At 54.1% G+C, this 18,103-nt stretch overlaps 6 protein-coding genes across 6 annotated transcripts; 1 reads left to right on the top strand and 5 right to left on the bottom strand.

Moving 5' to 3' along the window:
* Positions 1 to 177: 177 nt before the first annotated feature.
* On the bottom strand, positions 178 to 2,269 carry PV07_08964 (uncharacterized protein). Its single transcript, XM_016396181.1, has 3 exons — positions 2,135 to 2,269; positions 827 to 2,077; positions 178 to 724 (listed from the first exon to the last, which is right to left on the bottom strand). Exons 1-3 carry the CDS (start codon positions 2,221 to 2,223, stop codon positions 397 to 399), a joined length of 1,668 nt encoding a protein of 555 aa, XP_016246037.1. The 5' UTR covers positions 2,224 to 2,269; the 3' UTR covers positions 178 to 396.
* Positions 2,270 to 4,019: 1,750 nt separating this feature from the next.
* PV07_08963 (uncharacterized protein) lies at positions 4,020 to 7,935 on the bottom strand. Its single transcript, XM_016396180.1, has 2 exons — positions 4,914 to 7,935; positions 4,020 to 4,824 (listed from the first exon to the last, which is right to left on the bottom strand). Exons 1-2 carry the CDS (start codon positions 7,606 to 7,608, stop codon positions 4,679 to 4,681), a joined length of 2,841 nt encoding a protein of 946 aa, XP_016246036.1. The 5' UTR covers positions 7,609 to 7,935; the 3' UTR covers positions 4,020 to 4,678.
* A 60-nt stretch (positions 7,936 to 7,995) lies between these two features.
* Positions 7,996 to 9,567, bottom strand: PV07_08962 (uncharacterized protein). Its single transcript, XM_016396179.1, has 4 exons — positions 9,339 to 9,567; positions 8,794 to 9,272; positions 8,348 to 8,725; positions 7,996 to 8,292 (listed from the first exon to the last, which is right to left on the bottom strand). Exons 1-4 carry the CDS (start codon positions 9,403 to 9,405, stop codon positions 8,152 to 8,154), a joined length of 1,065 nt encoding a protein of 354 aa, XP_016246035.1. The 5' UTR covers positions 9,406 to 9,567; the 3' UTR covers positions 7,996 to 8,151.
* Positions 9,568 to 10,184: 617 nt separating this feature from the next.
* On the bottom strand, positions 10,185 to 14,372 carry PV07_08961 (uncharacterized protein). Its single transcript, XM_016396178.1, has one exon. It carries the CDS (start codon positions 14,092 to 14,094, stop codon positions 10,384 to 10,386), a length of 3,711 nt encoding a protein of 1,236 aa, XP_016246034.1. The 5' UTR covers positions 14,095 to 14,372; the 3' UTR covers positions 10,185 to 10,383.
* Positions 14,373 to 14,600: 228 nt separating this feature from the next.
* Positions 14,601 to 16,022, top strand: PV07_08960 (uncharacterized protein). Its single transcript, XM_016396177.1, has one exon. It carries the CDS (start codon positions 14,729 to 14,731, stop codon positions 15,326 to 15,328), a length of 600 nt encoding a protein of 199 aa, XP_016246033.1. The 5' UTR covers positions 14,601 to 14,728; the 3' UTR covers positions 15,329 to 16,022.
* On the bottom strand, positions 15,428 to 18,007 carry PV07_08959 (uncharacterized protein). Its single transcript, XM_016396176.1, has 2 exons — positions 17,824 to 18,007; positions 15,428 to 17,752 (listed from the first exon to the last, which is right to left on the bottom strand). Exons 1-2 carry the CDS (start codon positions 17,873 to 17,875, stop codon positions 15,612 to 15,614), a joined length of 2,193 nt encoding a protein of 730 aa, XP_016246032.1. The 5' UTR covers positions 17,876 to 18,007; the 3' UTR covers positions 15,428 to 15,611.
* Positions 18,008 to 18,103: the final 96 nt, after the last annotated feature.

Raw genomic sequence — 18,103 nt, 5'->3', positions numbered from 1 at the left:
CACTGTCTGCCACCAATGAAATCCCAAATCCTGCACGCCATGTGCTGGACAGGCATCAGGAACCCCCCCCCCCCCCCGGACAGGTATATCCGTACACTGAGCATCCGAGTGTAGAAGAGACATATCTCAGAATCTAACATAGGGTACAATCCATCTAACCCGCCATGGAGGGCGTAGGAACGATGGAGCGGCCGGCCTGCCAAACTGTAGGTGATGGTATAGAAATAGGATAGGCAATACTATTTCTTGCGCCATGCGTGATACCTAACCTATTGTCGATGACAGGTGCCATGATCCTAGTAACAAATATGCTTTGTGTTGTGACCAGAGACCCCTAGTAGGACGTCGCGCCACCTCCTCTTTGCCAAAATACTTCGTACTTCAGAGCATTGGGTGTCACGGCAGAAGGTGGCAAGTCTCCCTCCACATGAACCAGTGTTTGTGGACATGAGGCTGTGGTTCTTCGTCGAGCAGCATCGCATGCATGTCGCGGCATCTGGACATCTCAATTTCTGCCCACTTGGCGCCGGACGAGTCCTCGACGATGTCGACCAGAGAATGCCCTGCCACGCGTGCCTCCTCGGGGATATCCTGCGGGAGGAACACGGTTCTCCGGGCCGTCGGCGACGTCCCACACGAAGTTGCGTTTGCTGCTTGAGTTGCGGCCGTCTCTTCCGCCCGAACCACGACCTCGGCGGCTGCAGATTCGACATACCCACACCATCTGTACGACACGGTCAGCTTGTCTAGACGTTGGGGCAGATTTCGGCATAACAACTGGGGTCGAATACGACAAGCGTCTCTCGCAAAAGCAAGGTGGACTTACGGCCCTTCTCTCCCGCATTTCCGGATCAGCGATATGGCCTTCGACCGCCAAGCAGAGTCCCGGTACTTGACAGCCGTGAAGAAGAGAGGCTGAATGACTCCCATTTCGGCATTGAAGGTGGGCATTTCGCTCTCAGCGGGTTTGGCGCTCATGGCTTGTTCGACACACTCGACGAGTTGCTGAAACTGTGACGCATACTTGTCGTATCCGGTTTCAAATGGCTCGAGGATATTCGCCACATAGATGTGCGCACTTAAACAATGTGCCTGAAGCACTAGCCCATGTAGATCGTTGCCTGCCGAGATGTCATGTCTCGTCTTCGAGTATTGCCGATAACATGAGAGCCATCTGGTTAGTTCGGCAATATGACGGCTCTGCTCCAGCACCAGCAACTCCCGGGAGGCTGCACGGGGAAGGTATTTGTATTGGGCAGCCCTTGTGGCGAAACTGTAGCAGGAGTGCAACGTCCGGAAGAGCTCACGGTCTGCCTTTTGTGGTGTGAATACAGCAACATCTGCATCCATTCCGGGTGTAGCCATGGAGAATTGGAGTTCCGGCGCGTTCCCCAGTGCGTAGGTAATGACTTGCAGGTCTAACTTGCTAAATAGATATGAGAGATCATCCTCGAGCAGTGCTTTGCCGGTAGAAGATCTTGCGTCAAGCCATTCGCGGGAGTTCATGACTGAGAATGCGCCCCGTAGGTGAAGCAGAGCGTCAGTGTGTCGGTACTGGATTGTTTCAGCGCAGGCCAACATGATGCACGCCACAAGGACCGGCAGAGGGCCGTGCGGGAGCCGAAAGACATCTTCTCGAATTTTGGCCATCGCGGTCGTGATTTGTTTCAATGCCTTGAATTTGGCAGCGCCGCAGTTTCTTCGCAGCATCTGTTGCTCATAAGATGCTCCAAATGCGGCCGCCGCCTCTCTGACACTTGGAATAGACAGGGCGAGCTGGGGCACCAGATGAGACCAAAACGCAGTCTCGGCATCGGTCCTCGCCCCAGGCAGTCCTTGTGACAATACGGCACATGCCAGAAGACGGAGACGACCCAGCTCTGGGTTCGATCCTAGAAGTGTAGGCTTGCTGAAGTTAACGTAGTCGACACTTCTAGATCTGGTAGAAAGCGCAACGTTCGTCCGGGTCTGTTCATGGCTCCGAGGCGCACCGTCCGGGTATCCTTCGCAGGCACGTTTGCCTCGCTGGCAGCGCAAGCAATGTGGCTTGGATTCGTCGCACTTTAATTTGCGTCGCCTGTCAGGATCATAAGAGGAAGCCCTAGAGCCCAATTGACAGATGGGAAGTTCTCACCGGCACGTAAAGCAACCGTACTTGGATTGCCGAACATTGGTGCGCGTCCTCTGCTTTTGGGTCGCTGGGGCTGGTGAATCGAGCGGCATCTGCTGGAGTCAAAGACCGAGAGTGAGTAGCGCTGGAGGGGAGAATCCATGCTGTGCGTAGGCAGTGGTAGGGATGCAGTCACATTAAGAAGAGACGCCCAAGTCGATGCCAGTGGAGAGTGGATCTGCAGTACATGCCTGAGAGGGAATGGTCCAAACTCAAAGACCGAGCCTTGCCAGGCACCACCATTTTTTTTTTAACTGTCTACAGTACCACCATTTCTCTCGCTGTGATAAGATACCAGCGCAGAGCTCGCATACAGGCCTTGGACAAAGCCAGGTGGAGCAATCGACATGGCGGAGTCGTTCTCAGACATGACCACATACACGCCTGGAGGGACAAGGAGCTCCAATCTCCCTCCTCGGACGATTCCCGCTGAAAATACATATATACTGCTCTCAACAAAGGTAGGGTACTTCAGAAGGTCCAATCTCTACTGTCTCTACCGCGTCCGCCTCCTTTTTTGTTCTGTGATTACATTCTATCAGCAGCTTACCAACCATGAACTCGACATTCGACCCTGCCAACTGCACGGATGCTACCTGCTCGGTCGAGGACTATGGCCAGTTGAGATACATTCCCTCGCTTGCGGGGAATGCATTCTATCTCGCGGTTTTCTGCCTTGCATGCCTCGCCCAGATCTTCCTGGGTGTTCGATATCGCACCTGGGGCTTCATGTTTGGCATGCTGGGCGGAATCGGCCTCGAGATCATGGGGTACGTGGCCCGGATCCAACTGCACTACGACGACTTTGACAACAACGACTTCATCATCTACCTGGTCGGACTCACCATCGGCCCGGCCTTCTTCTCCGGCGCCATCTACATCTGCCTTGCCAGGATAATCGCCGTCTACGGTCCGAAACTGAGCGTCCTCAGCCCCCGCGCCATTACTGTGATCTTTGTCGGGTGCGACTTCTTCTCCCTCGTCCTCCAGGCGGCTGGAGGCGCGTTGGCTTCGTTGGACATCACACCCGGCCTTGCACAGACCGGGGTCAACCTGATGATTGCCGGCCTTGCCAGCCAGGTGGCCTCTACCACTGTCTTCTGCGGGCTCTGCCTCCAGATCGTGTTCTTCGTTCACATGCGACCCGGCCTGATCAACCGCAACAGTTCGGCGCTCCGAAGGACACTCGCATTCAAGCTCTTCCTACTTGGTAAGTTCCTGCCGAATGCCCTCCCCTCTCTCACAGAAAGGAACAGATCCCCCCCCACCCAAATCAAGACCGTGTTCCGTCGCTCACATCTGCCTTTTGTCTCCACTAGCAATCGTGATCGCGACGGTGGCGATCCTCATCCGGTGTTCCTTCCGCGTCGCCGAGCTGAGCAAGGGCTTCGGGAGCGACCTCGCCAACGACCAAGCCATGTTCATGGTCCTCGACGGCATGATGATGGCGCTGGCCGTCCTGGCGCTCTCGATCGGCCACCCAGGCCCGGCGCTGGGAGTCATGTGGGCGCAAGGCGGATTCAAACTGCGGGGCTCCAGGAGATCCAAAAAGACACAGCCAGGCGCGTATGACCTGTTACAGACGTCGCAGCTCGCGCTTTCGAGGAGGCAGGTGGCCAAGTGAGGTGGTGCTAGGCGATACGACGAATGGCCGGACGATGGGAGACCCGCACTCCAGGTCTTAGCAATCTGTCACCATCCATCATTCTTTCTTTGACAGGTCCGACGGAGAGTGCAAGGATCTACAGACGGATAGACAAACCGTACTCTGAGGACCGGTATAGAACAGAATCTTCAGGAATATCGAAGTGGCCGCTATATTAAATAGCTAATGATCTCAACAATGAGATACCGCTGCATTGTCTAGGGATAGGACGAAATACCCTTTACAAGAAAATGCTTATCTTTCAGCTAGGAGCGAGCTGCGAGTAAGTGTTTACTTATCAATGCCTCAGATAAAATCTGGTGCACAGAATTCGGCTGCCATAACCCCTTGACAAGAACCGTGCCCTCCCAGTGTACATGCAGACTTGTGCTGGGGTTGTGTACGAGGCTGGCCGCTCCTGTATGCATGGATCCATCTATACTCTTGTGATAGAGGCCCTCCGTGCCCAACCAGACTCGAGAAGTAGACTTGTAACAGAAGCATGCTCGCGTGCACGCCGCCATACGGAGTACAATTCAATGAGGCCGCAACCGAAAATGTGTCCAAAGTTGTTTATTGAGTCGATTATGAGTATCTCCTTCCCATTGTGAAGACAACTCTGTTGACCTATTGCTTTTCAACACCGCCAAATTGGGGATGTTCCAGCCGGCTCGGATGGATACCGGTCGTATCGAGAAAGGTCTTATATTTAGTGATTTCCCAGTCATGTCTGTGGTCGGCGAGACCGATTCCTTTCTCCTCCTACCCAGGCTCCACGAAATATAGGGTATAACCAATGAACACTTGAAAGGAATGACAAACAACATCAAGAAGGGGCCGGCATCCACGCTGAGAGCAACAAATCAAAGACCAGCAGCCATCATCAACCCATATCCGATAGTAATCACAATGGCAAAGGTAATCACAGATGCCGGGACGCCACGGGTCAAGAAGTGTTTGACTCGCAGATACCGCACGCCTGTTTCGGGCACTTCCATCATGATTGCAGCTACAGAATCCGTTAGCGACCAGGCTCCAAGACTCGGAAGCACGCGTGAAAGGAAGCTATTGAAGGCGAACGGAAAGGAGAGGACTTACTCATATTCGGAAAACCGGAAGTGGGCAACCCCATTGCCGCTGAGCACATCAACGCTGCACCCATGACCAACAGATTCGGGTGCGGCTCCTTCATGCTCTCGCCCACCTGTGCCACAAGTGGTAGAATAATCAGTGCTGCCACCGTATGGCTGATAAAAGTAGCGACTACAAGCACCAGCGACGCAAAGACCACAAGGACACCATATATGGAGAGGTTGTCCACTCGTTCTGTGATGGCCCTCGCAATTGAGTGGAGCAGGCCCGAAGAGGATACTGCGCGCCCCAGAGAAAGACCTCCTGCGGCAAGGATGATGATCGTCCAGAGAAAATTGTTGAAGTCTTCCTTGGTCAAGATGCCGGTACCAAAGAACAACACGAGAGGAATAATGGCAATGACACCCATATCCCCAAACACACTTTCCAGTTGATGAGAAGCACACCACAGAACAATGGTGATCAGCGTGACCAGGATGATGAAGTACTGCACTCCGTTGAGTTTATCCTTCATCGGTCGGATAGGCACGATGGTGGTCCCTTTGCCAGGTTTGAAGCTGACAACCAGCAAAAGCCAGATCATGATGATGCTGAGAATGCACACTGGCAAAGCGATGAAGAACCAGATCCCCCAGCTTGGCGCAGGTTTCATGTTCTGCAGCGCGATGATGTTTTGCGGAGAGGCGATGGGGGAGGCTGCGCCGCCGATGTTCGACGCTAAAGCGATGCCCAAAATCAATGCTTTGGACATATTACTATCCGCCGGTAGATTGCGAAGTATCGGTTGAATGATGCTGAAGCACAGCACAGGCGCAGCGACATTGGAGATCCACATGCTCAAGAACATGCCGACGAACATGTTAGTGATGAGCACGTTGCGGGCCTTCGTGCCGGCTTTGCTGAGCACAAATGTTGCCATCATCTTTGCGATATGGTATTTCGATAACGCTGCCGCAATGGTGAAGCCGCCGAGCAACAACATAATGACCGGTGTCCACATGGCCGCAAAGACGGCCTTGGTCGCATCCTTCGAATTCAGTCGATGATGAGGTTTATCGTCTGATCGCATGATTCGAAGGACGACCACCAGAAAAGGGATCAACAGAGAGGTCACAAAGAGGGGAATCACCTCGGTGGCCCAGAGCAACGACACAAAGACCAACATGGCTAAGCAATTTTGCTGCTCGGGACTCTTCATGATCGGGACATAAAGCAAGGCCAGGAAAACCGCCAGAATGCCGAGAAGGGCGAACAAGGTGCCACTGAACAGCCACTTTGGGCACCTGTATCGACCCACGGGAGTGACGATTTCCTTGGTGTCGATAGCTTCTCGGTCACCCTGCAGTCGCGCCTTTGACGGATCTTGGACTCCTCCCAGCAAGGTCTGCCTGATCCCGAAATTGGCCGCTTGGGCTTTCCGCTCAATGCCAATCATCTCTCTCCACACCGTGTTTCTCTCCCACACGACATGCTCGCGGAGATGGAGTCGAAGCTCTCTCCGAGCCATGCTCTGGTCGCCCTTGGTGACGACCTCGGCATAGGCCTTTTCCACCTTTGCGATATTCTCATCGAGATGAACCATTGTCTTTTCCTGGAAGGGATAAGACGGGTTGACCGACTTTTCCATGTAGTCTTTTCGAATATCTCGATTGCACACCTTGTCGTACTTCTTGGCCGCCTTCTTAAAACCGGTGTGATTGAGTTGGATGAAGGACTTCAACTCGCACAAGGACACATAGATGCTGATGATGCGCTTTTTCAAATTAATACCTGAATCGTACAATGAGGATAGGTGACCCGGGTCGGACGCCTCGAGTTCCATGGCCAAGCTGGGTCTCCTCCTAAGAAACACCGGCGAGTCTGGCGCCCGCAGGTCTTCGCGGGATTCGGCTAGAGCAGAATGGTCCGATCCATCTGTGTTCCAGGTACTTTTACTCCTTGGGCGGTTCGCCGGTGTCTTTTTCCTGATCATGGCTGCATGGTCTTCGGCGTCGCTATCGCTGTCATCCTCGCCTTCGGGTTCTTCGAGACTGACACTCATAGTCGAAGTCCTCCTCCGCCGACGGAAGGGGACGTTGAATATGCTCGACGATCGCACAGCCTTCCGACGATTCTCGGCTTCGACGACTTCATCCATGTCCAAATCATGCGTCTCCACCTTGTAGCTCTCCACATCTTTCAAAAGCTGGTCCAGTTCGCCAAAGATCTCCAGCTCTTTCAACCTATAAAAGGAGCAGACCTTGTCCAACTCCGAGTCCAGCATGCGCTTGAAGGTAGTGTCCGGGTCGAGCGAGCCGCCCAGCAGAGCCGTGTTTTCTTCATCTTGAAGTTGCGCCTCGCCCGCGGGCCTGTTAATCTGCTTCTCGAGGGTATAGATGAGTTTCTTGAGGTTGCTGTAGGAGATGTAGTTGCTGCTCCAGTCCGGAACTGCGTTGAACTGAATGCTGTGGGAGAACTTCATCTCGTCGTCTCTCTCGGCGAGCTCTTCAAGTTTGAGAAGCCTTTTCCGTGACCGTCTTGCCTCTGTGCTTCCTTCTCTTTCGTTTTCTCTCCTCGAGGATTCGGCGCCGGTAAAGGTCGCGAGTTCGATGGGGGGGCCGCCAGCTGAGGTAGGATCGAGTGATTCTGACTGAAAGGGTCGGATGTCAGGATTACGGGACTGGGAATGACCGGCAGAGGAGCGAGGCTGCGACCCGCGCATTCGACATGGATGGAGGGCGTAATTGCTTTTTTAGAAGAGCTGGGTTGGTGGCACTTTGTAAGGGCCCCAGAAATTCAAGACAAAGGCAAAAGTTGGGCAGCGAATGATGCAACTTTTTGACAGCTCGTTCTCACGGGAAAGGGATGGTTCGTGGTGGGATCTGAGTAGGGCATAGTGAGCCGAGAGAAAGTTGGCAAGGAACGGCCGCCATCAGCCCATTGGAGAGCACGGGGAAGGAGGCTCACTAGACGGTCGAATTGGTGGATACAGGCGGGCCAGGTTCTTTTTTCCTTTTGGCTTTTGGGGTGGCGTTGGCGTTGAGTGGAGGGAGGATAGTAGGGATCAAGGATATTGAATGGGAAGACGACGAGTGGCTGCGGTTGCGCCCAATACAAGTGACTTGCGTGGTCAAGTCGCCCCTCCACCGGATTTTGCTTCTGCGCCCGCAACGGAAGATATCAGAAGACAAACTCCACGACAGGTTGCGTGATAGATGAAATTATGCCTCTTCGCCTGTCCTAGACTGATCTGCCCGTTTCTGCCCTACTTCAACCTGCCCAGAATCCATTTGTTAATAAACTGCTCCGATGCTAACTCGTCCTTGATCCCAAACGTCCTATCCAGTACGATCGCGTCATGCGCTTCGCCGGGCGCTTCCAGATAGTCAAGTGTAGGATTGTGTACCTAGCCCTCAGTGTCAGCCACAGCCCTGGGGACCTGGAGATTAGTCGCAACGTACCTTCATCTTCTCAGCGAGCTCCCGGATGTCGCCCATCAGGACCTCATTCTGTCCGCCGACGATAGCCACACTGTCCACCTTGATATCTTTCCACCAGTCGGCCGGCGCTTCGGCAGGCTGGTTCCAGTTGTCCTCGGGCGATTTGGCCATGAAAGTGTCGGACCAGATCCTCACTACTCTCGGGACCAGAGCATCCCTTTTGTAGTTCTCCTTCCATGACTCCCTTTCCTGTGTGAATGAGGCCCAAGGAGACACCAGATGGGCGCCTCCCAAGTTACTGGAGAGCGGGATGGGGGACACGTTGGGGTGAGGATGTGAGAGATGGCCGATGAGTGCTGCGGCAAGGTTGCCGCCAGCTGAATCGCCGCCGAAGAGGATCTGAATGTAGCCACCGCAGGTCAGGTCTGATCGAGGCTGGTCCAAGCTCAAGGAGACTGCTCACTCACCTGTGAGGGCTTCAACCCCGAGTTCAACAGGTACTTGATCCCTGCGACCGCCTGCTTGAGTTGCAGCGGGTAGTAACCCTTGGGAGCGAGCTCGTACTCCAAAACCATGACTCGAAGATCGTCGCCATTCTTCTTGGCCAGCTCGATGAGATCCCAGAGCATGACCCAGTGCTGATCGGATGCTGCGAACGAGTATCCTCCGCCGTGGAACCACACCAGCGTCTTCTTCGCCGTCTTCGGTCCCATGAAGCACCCCGACGCACCATCATCCAGCTCTACAATCTCTGGGTCGAATTTCCGCTTCTTCGCAAACGCAGTGTAACCCCCGACCGTAGTTGGCTGTATAGCCTGCATCTGCTTGACCGACAAGTGCGGAAACGTCGCCCGACAAGTGCTGTAGATGACATGGCGCTTGTAGTCCTTTGGACAGTCCTCTCCTCTCGACCAGCCAGTAAGGGTGGTGAAGGTCAACGTGCCCACTGTTCCCAAACCGCCTCATCAGTCCTCTTTGACCATCTCATGGGCTGCAAGGGCGGAGGACTCACCTGCGCGGGTCATGGCGTAGAGCAAGGAGAAGTAATCTCCCGCCGAGAGCTGAGGCTTCTCCCTCATCTTGTTGCCGTCTTGTGAATGCTCTTGCGGTCACAGGGAGACAAGCAAAAGCAAACCACCAAAGGGCAGATGTGTGTGCGTGTGAGTGAGTGTCTGTTTCGCTTCCCCGCTCCCAAGTTCTGCACTCTCGAGCAAATCCAGCGCACTTCTCACAAGTGTACGAAGCTGACGAAGGAGCGGACGATGGGGAATTTATGGCGCGGCACTCCAATGCATGGGATTTTGTTCACGGCCCCCTTCCCTTCTGCCCACGTCTCCCCAGCTTACCTGATACACACAAGTATTATGCTCTGGCCAGAGGTCTGACCAAGCACATCTCATTGGCTTTTGGCGGCGTGCGCAAGCGATCCAATTCCCCCCAATCCTTCTTCCCAAAGGCCAAGACGGACCGCGGAAACATCCCAAAGCGACGGGAGGCCGACCGTCAGCAGCTGATTCCGGTAAAGGGGCGGGGCGCTGATCCGAGTACAAACGGGGGATAGGGAAGGACAATGGCCTGTTGCAGTAGAAATCGCTTTTGCCGAGGAGGGCAATTGGCGCGCTGCCGATGCAGAAATGGCATGGCTTGTACTCCCTATATCCTGCAACATGGTCAAAGCGAGGCACTGTTACTATACCATTAACCACTCTCCAAAGGATAGAAGAATGGGGCGGAGAACATCCGTGTCAGTTACGGTATCGTGGCTGCTGACGACGACGAGCAACGCGGCTTTAGGTGGGTGGCGGATAGTCCTCTGTGAAGTAGATGGCAATGACCAATACAAGACCAAGATTCTGGGGAGGAAACAGCAGTGTAACTGATCGTGATCGAAGTGTATCTTCAGAAGTGCCGGGTAAGGTGCTTTCTGATCGCCCACCGCCTAGCCCTTTATCTATGAATTTATCTTGAGGAGAATAGTACCAATTGATCCAACTTCTCTCCCTTCTCGAGCCCCGACGCAGAGATCCAAGTACTGTCAATTCCTCCCTCCTAGCCTCTCACGACAGGTCAAAGCCAGCCCCTGAGTTGACTGCATACAGAAGCTTTTCTTTCATGGTCTTGAGGTCCTCGTATCGCGGCAACTTGAGCAGATTCACACAGGTCGAGGTGCTCGGTAGCCGGTCCTGGTCCCCACTGGAATCACGAATGCTGAATTTCGGATTCAAATGACTGAATCCTAGCAGCGGTGCGCGTGGGGTGCTGGTGACAAACTTGAGCACTTTCCGCCGGTCTTCATCCGACATGTCTTGCAGGACTTTCCAGAATAGTTGTATCGTGGGATGCTCGCGGCCATCGTCGCCGATGCTGTAGACCCCCCCGTACTGGGTGTTGCGGCGGAGATCAGCAATGTCGAGTTCGGTATTGTCTCCGCCCACGAGTTTCTGCAATTCCTTTTGGTTGAACATGGCGAGCCACATGGGCTGGATGATCTGACCGAGACCTCGGAGAAACGCGTCTGTCACTGCCTTGGGCTGCTGCTGCAGTCGATATCTCACTATTCGGTCAATATACAGCAATCGGTTGGTGTTGGTGACGGGAATGTTGGCGCCGTTCGGACGCAGTTCGGTGGTGACAGTTTTGTGCACCTCTGTGCCATCGTCGGCTTCGATCGTAATCGTGTCGGCGACCGTGAAGTCAAGCGAAAAGTCGGTCTCTACATCGCCCACATAGTTCTTCAGCTTCAGGAGTCCCTGATATAGTTCCTCATCGTATTCTCGGAGGTCATTGATCGTTGCTCGATAGGCAGATTCGTTCGATCCAACCGTAGTTCCACCAGTCAGTGCCCACTTCAGCAGGAAAAACCCAGCAAAGTTGACGTCAATCAGGATACCCTCGTATAGGCACTTCCCAACGACTCGGCCCAAGAACTGGTATCGACGAATCAAGTCGGCCATCGAGATTGCCATCCCCTCGGTATCCCCTCGACTCGCAGCCACTTTGAGATACTCGGCAGTTTCCTGGTAGATCATAGGATTCGGGTATAGGTATCTTTGGGCGTTCTCCTTGAACATCGGCAGATTGGCATCGGGATCAAATGCTTCGTTCGTCACGCTAATGAGAAACTCTTTGGTGACGCCACCTCCGTCAATGCCCGCTTCCGGAGCACCAAATTGGTCGATAAAAGTGATCTGGATAGGTTCCTTGAGCCCTTCGCCAAGTCCATAGAAAGCCTCGAAGGCATCCGCAAAGACACTGCTCCGACGAATTTGAGCGTGATGTCGAGAGAGGATGTCAATACCAAGCGGCCGGCCGTCAACGGTTCGACCTTGGGTTGCAGCCACGCCCATGCGCCATGTGTCGGGGTCGGTGGCCCCATTCCGTCTGCGGACCTGATCTCGATGGACAAACTCCCGGAAGATCTGGACTCTTGTTTCAAATGGGATGAAAAAGGGGAGATTGCGGAGGATCTCAAGACGGGGTGCCAATGCCTCGAGCTGTCGCTTCTTCCTGGCTTGTAGTCGCTGCTTTTCCGCCCAGTCCGCCACTCTCGACGCTCTGCTTCTTGGGATGTGTGACGGCCGTATGCCAAACATGGAGCTCAGTAGCGCCTCGCCGGCTGATGAGCCCACAGACCTGTCTATCTCGGCCTCCCTGTCAAGCTCTTCTTGCTCTTCGTCTGTGTCGTCGTCGCCACCCAGTTCATGCCTTTTCTCCTCCTCTGCAACGACAGCGGGAATGAACCCAGCCATGCTGACCTGATTGGTCATCAGCCAGTGTTCAGGAGGAACAAATGACCTTCTGGAGTCTCTTTCGTGCAGCATTCGCAGGAGGCCTGTAACTAAGCCCTTGAGGTAGCCTTGCGATACACCATTGCCAGCCAAGGTCTGTGGCTTCTTTTCGCTGTTCTTGGCAGTCGAACGCCCGGGACTGCCAAAGAGCGCCGAGATGGCCAGGTCCTCGTCTTGATCATTGCTCTCCACCAAGTCGGCTGCGTTCCAGTACAGGGTAAAGGCTAGATTCTTCAAGAATATAGTCATCAGCGCCAGTTGATCCAAAGGCAGCGATCCCTTTCTTGACAACAAGCTTGTTGCAGAGCTTGTCGCCGCCCCGAAAGCGTGCAGCTTTTCGTAGGAGAAGAAATCGTCGTCATCCATGAATTTCAGCACAAACGTATACAACTCGAGGAAGAGCAAGACTATCCGCCACTCGTCTCGCCATAGGGCGACTTCTTGCCTCGACAACGGTGCTTGACCTATTTGATTGGACTTTGGAGCCGCCTCTGTCAATACCGATAGCACGACGCGGTAGTCTTGAGAAATCTTCTCGAAGACACTGGTTGTCTGTGCTGCGTTCCAGAAGTACTGAATGGTGGACATGTCTGCGTTCTCAACAGATCTTACAGAGCTCTGATACAAAGACATCCGAATATCTGGTGCCCGTGTAGGAAAAGCTCTTAACACGGCAACCGCGAAATTTGCCAGACGCTTCGCAGAATCGAAGTCTGTGCCATCGGTGGGTTTTCCTGAAGCCGTTGATGACCCCATCTCTTTCAGAATGGCTCGGACATTATTCTGCCCCGGCAGTTTCGAGATCATCTCTCTCACAAACTCCGGCAAGGGCTCAGGACCATTCTTGTTAGCAGTGTTGAGCATGGGCTGGTCGGTCAGGTCTATCCTCTCGGCAACCTCATTTGCGCAATCACCCAAGAGAGCCGAGACTGCTTCGATATAGGTGCTCTGACCAGCGTAGCCTTCATGCCGAATGTCGTGAATATATATGAGGTGAGCGAGTTGCCACAATAACTGGGCAGTGGTTAATGCACGCGTGCCACTCCTGTCAGCATCGTCAACCTGCTTCACAATTGCCAGCGCCAGCTCTTGCAGGCTTAGGGAATAAGAAAGCTCTTTCAAAGTGTCTCTGCGTCCTGAAAAAGAGTCTCTGGTCAGGAATTTTGTTGCAAACGCAGCGTATGCCTGTTGCTTTTGGGTTGAAGGGCATCTCAGGAAAGCAGCTATCGCCTCAATTGAGCACCGTTGCCATCTCTCCTCCTCTTGTCTGCGTACCGCTAACTCGATCACCTCGAAGTAGATTACGGAGTCCTTGGCAATATCATCCGGTAGATACTCAACCAGCATGGTGATCATCTTTAATATTCTCGGTCCATAGGATATTCTGTCGTGGTGTTTGTGGTCGCCGATGATGCTCCTGAGGTGACGAACCTCAACCAGTCCTAGTCGAGAGAGGCTGTACCTCCAGCTGGCATCCAACTCGAACCCCAATGAGAGAAATGTGTGACGTAGGACCTCGGCGAAGTAGAGCAATCTGAGCAGATCCGTATCATCCCTTGCCCTGCCCCTTCTAAAATCTTGAAATCTAAGCAACAACCGCAATTGGAGGAGGATCTGGAGTGAGTTCTCATATGCTGGAATCGTTGCGCCTGCGTCGACAAGTCCTTGGTAATCTACTCGACTCGGCGAGCCCAGTCTCTGCTGTTCGTTCTCATCCCACATTTGTCTCCATCGCGATTTCTGTTCCCGCCGACTCGCGTGACCGCGCCATATCCTCTGAAGAGTCTTTGTGGCATTCAGTCTTTCCCTCTCTTGCTGTCTCCTCACCCGATCTGCTTGAGCCTGGGCGACAGTATTGCTGGCGGCTGCAGGAGTGGCTTGCCCTGATTTCTGGAGGGAGGCCCAGGGGTTGGTGTGAGTGCGGCCGGAGAGGTTGACCTGGCGCGGTTTGCGAGCGCTGCCCGTGAAGGACTGATGCATGGCTCAATATCGACGGCGGGGATGGACTTGGAGGGGGTTGTCGGAGGTCGACTTGGGAGTTCGTTGCGGCTGAACGAGGCCTGTGACGTAGACTCAGATGAATCTAGGTACAGCGAATGGTAGGGCCGACATGTCTCTGAGCTGGATGGAACGACAGTCCGAGGAAGCGACAGTTCAAGGGAATTCGTCGATTACTCATAGGATGGACTGAAAGCAAGGAAATCGACAGAGGCAAATGGAAGGAAATAATCTCTTGATCTTGAAGCAGGCAAGCGGGTGGCAGACAAGGCTGTTGATCTGACGGATATTGCTGGATACCTAGTGGCAACCGATGAGTGGCTCGTCAGTCAACTGCCTTGCAGGCCAGCACCAGACTTTCGCTACGGAGATGCCCAGGCGCCCCCAGGCCTGGTTCCGGGCGCCGATCTCCCGCGCAGTCAGCCTGGGACCCTGCTGGGTTCGTAATATTCCGCAGTGACTGGCGCAGCCTTGCCCAAACGCCCAACCACTCTCACATACCAAGGTACCTAGTAGTAACCAGTAAATCAATCCCGCCCTCGTTCTCCCTCCCCACAAGACCAGACACTGAGCCACACTCCTCCTGCTTTCCACGGACACAAACCTCACACACACCATGTCCAGCGACATCTTAACTCAGCTCCAAACCTGCTACGACCAACTCCTAACCCAGTTCTTCGCCACACTGAGCTACCTCTCGCAACGACACCCGCTCGTCGCACCCGATCCGGATCCCACTGATCCCTTCACAAACCCGCCCTCGGGCCTAAGCGTCGCCGCCAGAGCCGGAGAGAGAGAGGGGCAAACATCTCAAGCTGTAAGCCCGCCCGGCGACGCCGCTCGACCCCAAGCCGCGAAATCCCAAACCGCCATCGTCCACCCGGGACCAGAGGACACCGACCGTGCGCCGTTTCCCCTGCGCCCCGTGGCGCCTCGGACGTTCGCCAACGCGCAACGCGAACTGGCCGAGGACCTGGTCCTCAAGGGCCAGCAGATCGAAATGTTGATCTCGCGGTTACCGGGGATTGGGAAAGGTGCACAGCAGCAGGCAGAAGACATCAGGGTGCTGGCGGACAAGGTACAGAAGATGGAGCAGGAGAGGAAGGCAAGGAGGAGGGAGATGAAGGAATACGCAGATCGGCTGGAACGCGTGATCATGGCAATGTCAGTGAATGTCGACTACGGCGATGACGAAGGCTTGAACGGGCATGGATGAGGCTGCGACTTTCGCGGCTAGCAGGAAATGAGTTGATGTGATATGTGAATCTGAACGAGGGACATGAGTCAAAGAGGAGCAGGACGAGAACAACTCTACCCGTTTTCTAAGATGTCGTTCGGCTGAATGACAGAAAAGTTTGGAATTCGCGTTTCGAGTCATTAATGCTGTCCAAGTCCTACAGCAAAGGAAAGATCCAACAACTTGACCTCGAGGTCGCCAAAGAAACGTCTGGGTTCAGGGATAGACATCAATCACGCCGAATTGGTCACCCTCATGGTTACTATACCATCATACTTCGCCGTCGGTTCAGTGCTCTTTCGACCCTCGAAGTCGCGAGTCCTGTTTCGGCACCAGAAGTTGCCGGTTCTTTGTCTTTTAGGCTGGAACTTACGCTGTGTGAGCGCTTAAGATCCTTTACTGCCGAAGTTCTGCTCCTGGACGCACCATCCCCACGCAGACTCGCCGCAGAGCTTGGTCGTGGGAGAGGCGCTTGTGTGTCGGATTTTAATGCATCGTAAGAGAGCTGGCGAGAGGCGGAATGGAGGCCAGCGGATTCCCCTGAAGAGGCCGAAGGCTGCATAGAATGCCTCCTAGTTGTACCGGTAGAGCTTGACAAGGGTTTCCGTCTGGCTCCTGCCGAACTTTTTGACGATTTGTTCCCTTCTGTGTCGGTCTGTGTTTCTTTTGAATCGTCGGCCGGAGAGGAGAGTGGCGGATCGAAAATACTCAATCGATCCACAGCATTCCCGAGCTCTTCCTCAGTGTTGGGTTTTGGTTGCTTGCCCGCCTTCTTGGTCTCATCATGTTCTTTTTCCTTCCTCTCTTTACCCCTCAAGGGACTAAATGGCTCCTCCTTCCCGCGAGCAGTCGAGGTCTGTATTGCTAGACCCTTCCATCTTTCATCCTTGCCATTGATTTCGTCCTCTTGCTGGACTCCGGGGTCTTCAGATTTCGCCCGGTCCATACTTGTGCCTCTGTTGCCTGAAGCATTTTCTCTTTGCTTCTCAATGCCCTCCACGGCCCCAACTAGACCTTTGCCGGGCCTTCTCATCTTATCTCTCAGGTTAGGTTCGGCATAGCTGATTTGCGGTCTTGGGCGTCGAGATCCCCGCCCTATGCTCCCGTTAAGCACATCCTCCACTGAGTTCAGAACCGCCGCTTCTTTCGTCTGGTGGGATGTTCGAGTAGATGGCTCTGTGGACACGGGTGATAGAATGTCGCCGGCTTCTCCAGCTGGAGTCTTTGGCGGAATGTCCTTTTCTGCGTCATCATCATTCGGCACTCCGATAAGTCTGTCAATGACCACATGTGCTTGAGGCTCTTTCTGCCGTGTTGGTTTGATAATGGGGTGCTTTTCCTGCAGATCTCGATCGTCCTTGAGTTTTTCGGGCACTTGAACCCTTCGCTTCGCAGGTGAGTTCGTACTCTTGGGCGCGAGTATCTTCCTAGTAGCCCCAGTGGGCTTCTGAGGGCTTGGTTGCTTCACAAGTTCCGTCGCATCTCCGCTTTCTCGCCCTGGCGGCCTCGTAAATCTGGAGGCCTTTTTGCTGTTGACAGTGGCGTTGCTCCAGATCTCCTGCCGGCGCTGAAAGACAAAATCGTCATTCTCCTTAGACGGCTGCTGAAGGACAGGCTCGTCGAGGTCGGAGACGTCCAGTTTCCTCTTTGCGCCTGACTTCAGTAATTGCTCACTGGGCCTTATTGACGGTGCATCTGGTCCAGGGGTCTCTTCTGTCGGTAGGTCGTGGATGAGGGTACTCGTTCGACGTTTTCGCCTCCTTTCCAGGAGCGATGGTAACTGCATGACTTCTTCACCAACGTTCTCATCCTCAGATATCCGCGCCGAGTCAAGGCCTAGGGACTCTGACACAACGTCAAAATGCGCAACTGGGGGAGGCCCGAGTTCCGGCGATTCTGACGCTTGTTGCAGGGCAGCCTCTTCCCGCAAGGCTGACAGTTCAGCATTCTCCAGCGTCCTTCGCGGGTACAGCTTGTCTTCATGGATGGCGGGCAATCTTCCGTCATACAAATCTCCCGTCTCTTGAGCGAATGATTCTCTGGTTGACTGCCTGTTCCTCCACTCTTGCTCCGTAGCACTACTCATCGTCGTCCTGAGGAGCCTACTTTTCCGCCTCCCCTTCCTCGCCGCCTTTTCAGGTAAATTGCCCATCTCAACAAGCATCTCAGCCACCTCCTCGACTTTCCTGTTCAGTCTGTCTCTCAAATCGAGAATTTCCACGTTCACAGAACTCGTTGCGCGCCATCGTTCCGCTTCCGCCTGCGCAGATATAGCTTGTTCTCTTAAGGATATGTTCTCAGCCACCAGGCGTGAGATCTCTGTCTCGAGATTGCGGATGCGTTGCGACTGCGTCGAATTGACGCGGGCGATTTCACGGTTTTGGCGGATGAAGCGACGTTTCACTGCATGGGCTGTCAGCCTCGGCTAGCGCTGAAGATTCTGGCGGTTTGGTCTTTCGGGGACATGGACTTACGGGATTCTATACTTTCCGTAGGCGGAAGGGGAGGGTCGTTCAGTTTCGCCATGGCCAGTGTCGTTTTCTCATATCATACGTAGCGCGGTTTTCCCTGTTGTCCTTGAGACTTGACGGAGGCTTGGATGTCAACTCAGTCTATGGCTCGAAGGCAAGCATAGAAGGCACCTCTGTAGCAATGCGGTATAGGCGATAGAATAGAGTGCAGGGCTGCGTCAAGGGCGTCGGGGGTTTGTAGTCGGGATCACCCAAAGCGGCGCCGTCAACAACGTGCCTTTTT

Source organism: Cladophialophora immunda (assembly GCF_000835495.1).
Source record: "Cladophialophora immunda strain CBS 83496 unplaced genomic scaffold supercont1.5, whole genome shotgun sequence".
Classification (NCBI taxonomy): Eukaryota; Fungi; Ascomycota; class Eurotiomycetes; order Chaetothyriales; family Herpotrichiellaceae; genus Cladophialophora; species Cladophialophora immunda.
Note: the sequence above shows the minus strand (reverse complement) of the source record. Positions and strands in the feature narration are given on the sequence as shown.

Bases quoted from the DNA above. Each gene is read 5' to 3' on its own strand.
- PV07_08964 (XM_016396181.1), bottom strand. From the start codon at position 2,223: ATGCCGCTCGATTCACCAGCCCCAGCGACCCAAAAGCAGAGGACGCGC. The intron at 2,078-2,134 runs GTGAGAACTTCC...TGATCCTGACAG, and splicing joins TACGGTTGCTTTACGTGCCG to GCGACGCAAATTAAAGTGCG. The intron at 725-826 runs GTAAGTCCACCT...CGTGTCGTACAG, and splicing joins AAATGCGGGAGAGAAGGGCC to ATGGTGTGGGTATGTCGAAT.
- PV07_08963 (XM_016396180.1), bottom strand. From the start codon at position 7,608: ATGCGCGGGTCGCAGCCTCGCTCCTCTGCCGGTCATTCCCAGTCCCGT. The intron at 4,825-4,913 runs GTAAGTCCTCTC...CGGATTCTGTAG, and splicing joins TTCCGGTTTTCCGAATATGA to CTGCAATCATGATGGAAGTG.
- PV07_08962 (XM_016396179.1), bottom strand. From the start codon at position 9,405: ATGAGGGAGAAGCCTCAGCTCTCGGCGGGAGATTACTTCTCCTTGCTC. The intron at 9,273-9,338 runs GTGAGTCCTCCG...GTTTGGGAACAG, and splicing joins CTACGCCATGACCCGCGCAG to TGGGCACGTTGACCTTCACC. The intron at 8,293-8,347 runs GTACGTTGCGAC...ACTGAGGGCTAG, and splicing joins AGCTCGCTGAGAAGATGAAG to GTACACAATCCTACACTTGA.
- PV07_08961 (XM_016396178.1), bottom strand. From the start codon at position 14,094: ATGCATCAGTCCTTCACGGGCAGCGCTCGCAAACCGCGCCAGGTCAAC.
- PV07_08960 (XM_016396177.1), top strand. From the start codon at position 14,729: ATGTCCAGCGACATCTTAACTCAGCTCCAAACCTGCTACGACCAACTC.
- PV07_08959 (XM_016396176.1), bottom strand. From the start codon at position 17,875: ATGGCGAAACTGAACGACCCTCCCCTTCCGCCTACGGAAAGTATAGAA. The intron at 17,753-17,823 runs GTAAGTCCATGT...CAGCCCATGCAG, and splicing joins TACGGAAAGTATAGAATCCC to TGAAACGTCGCTTCATCCGC.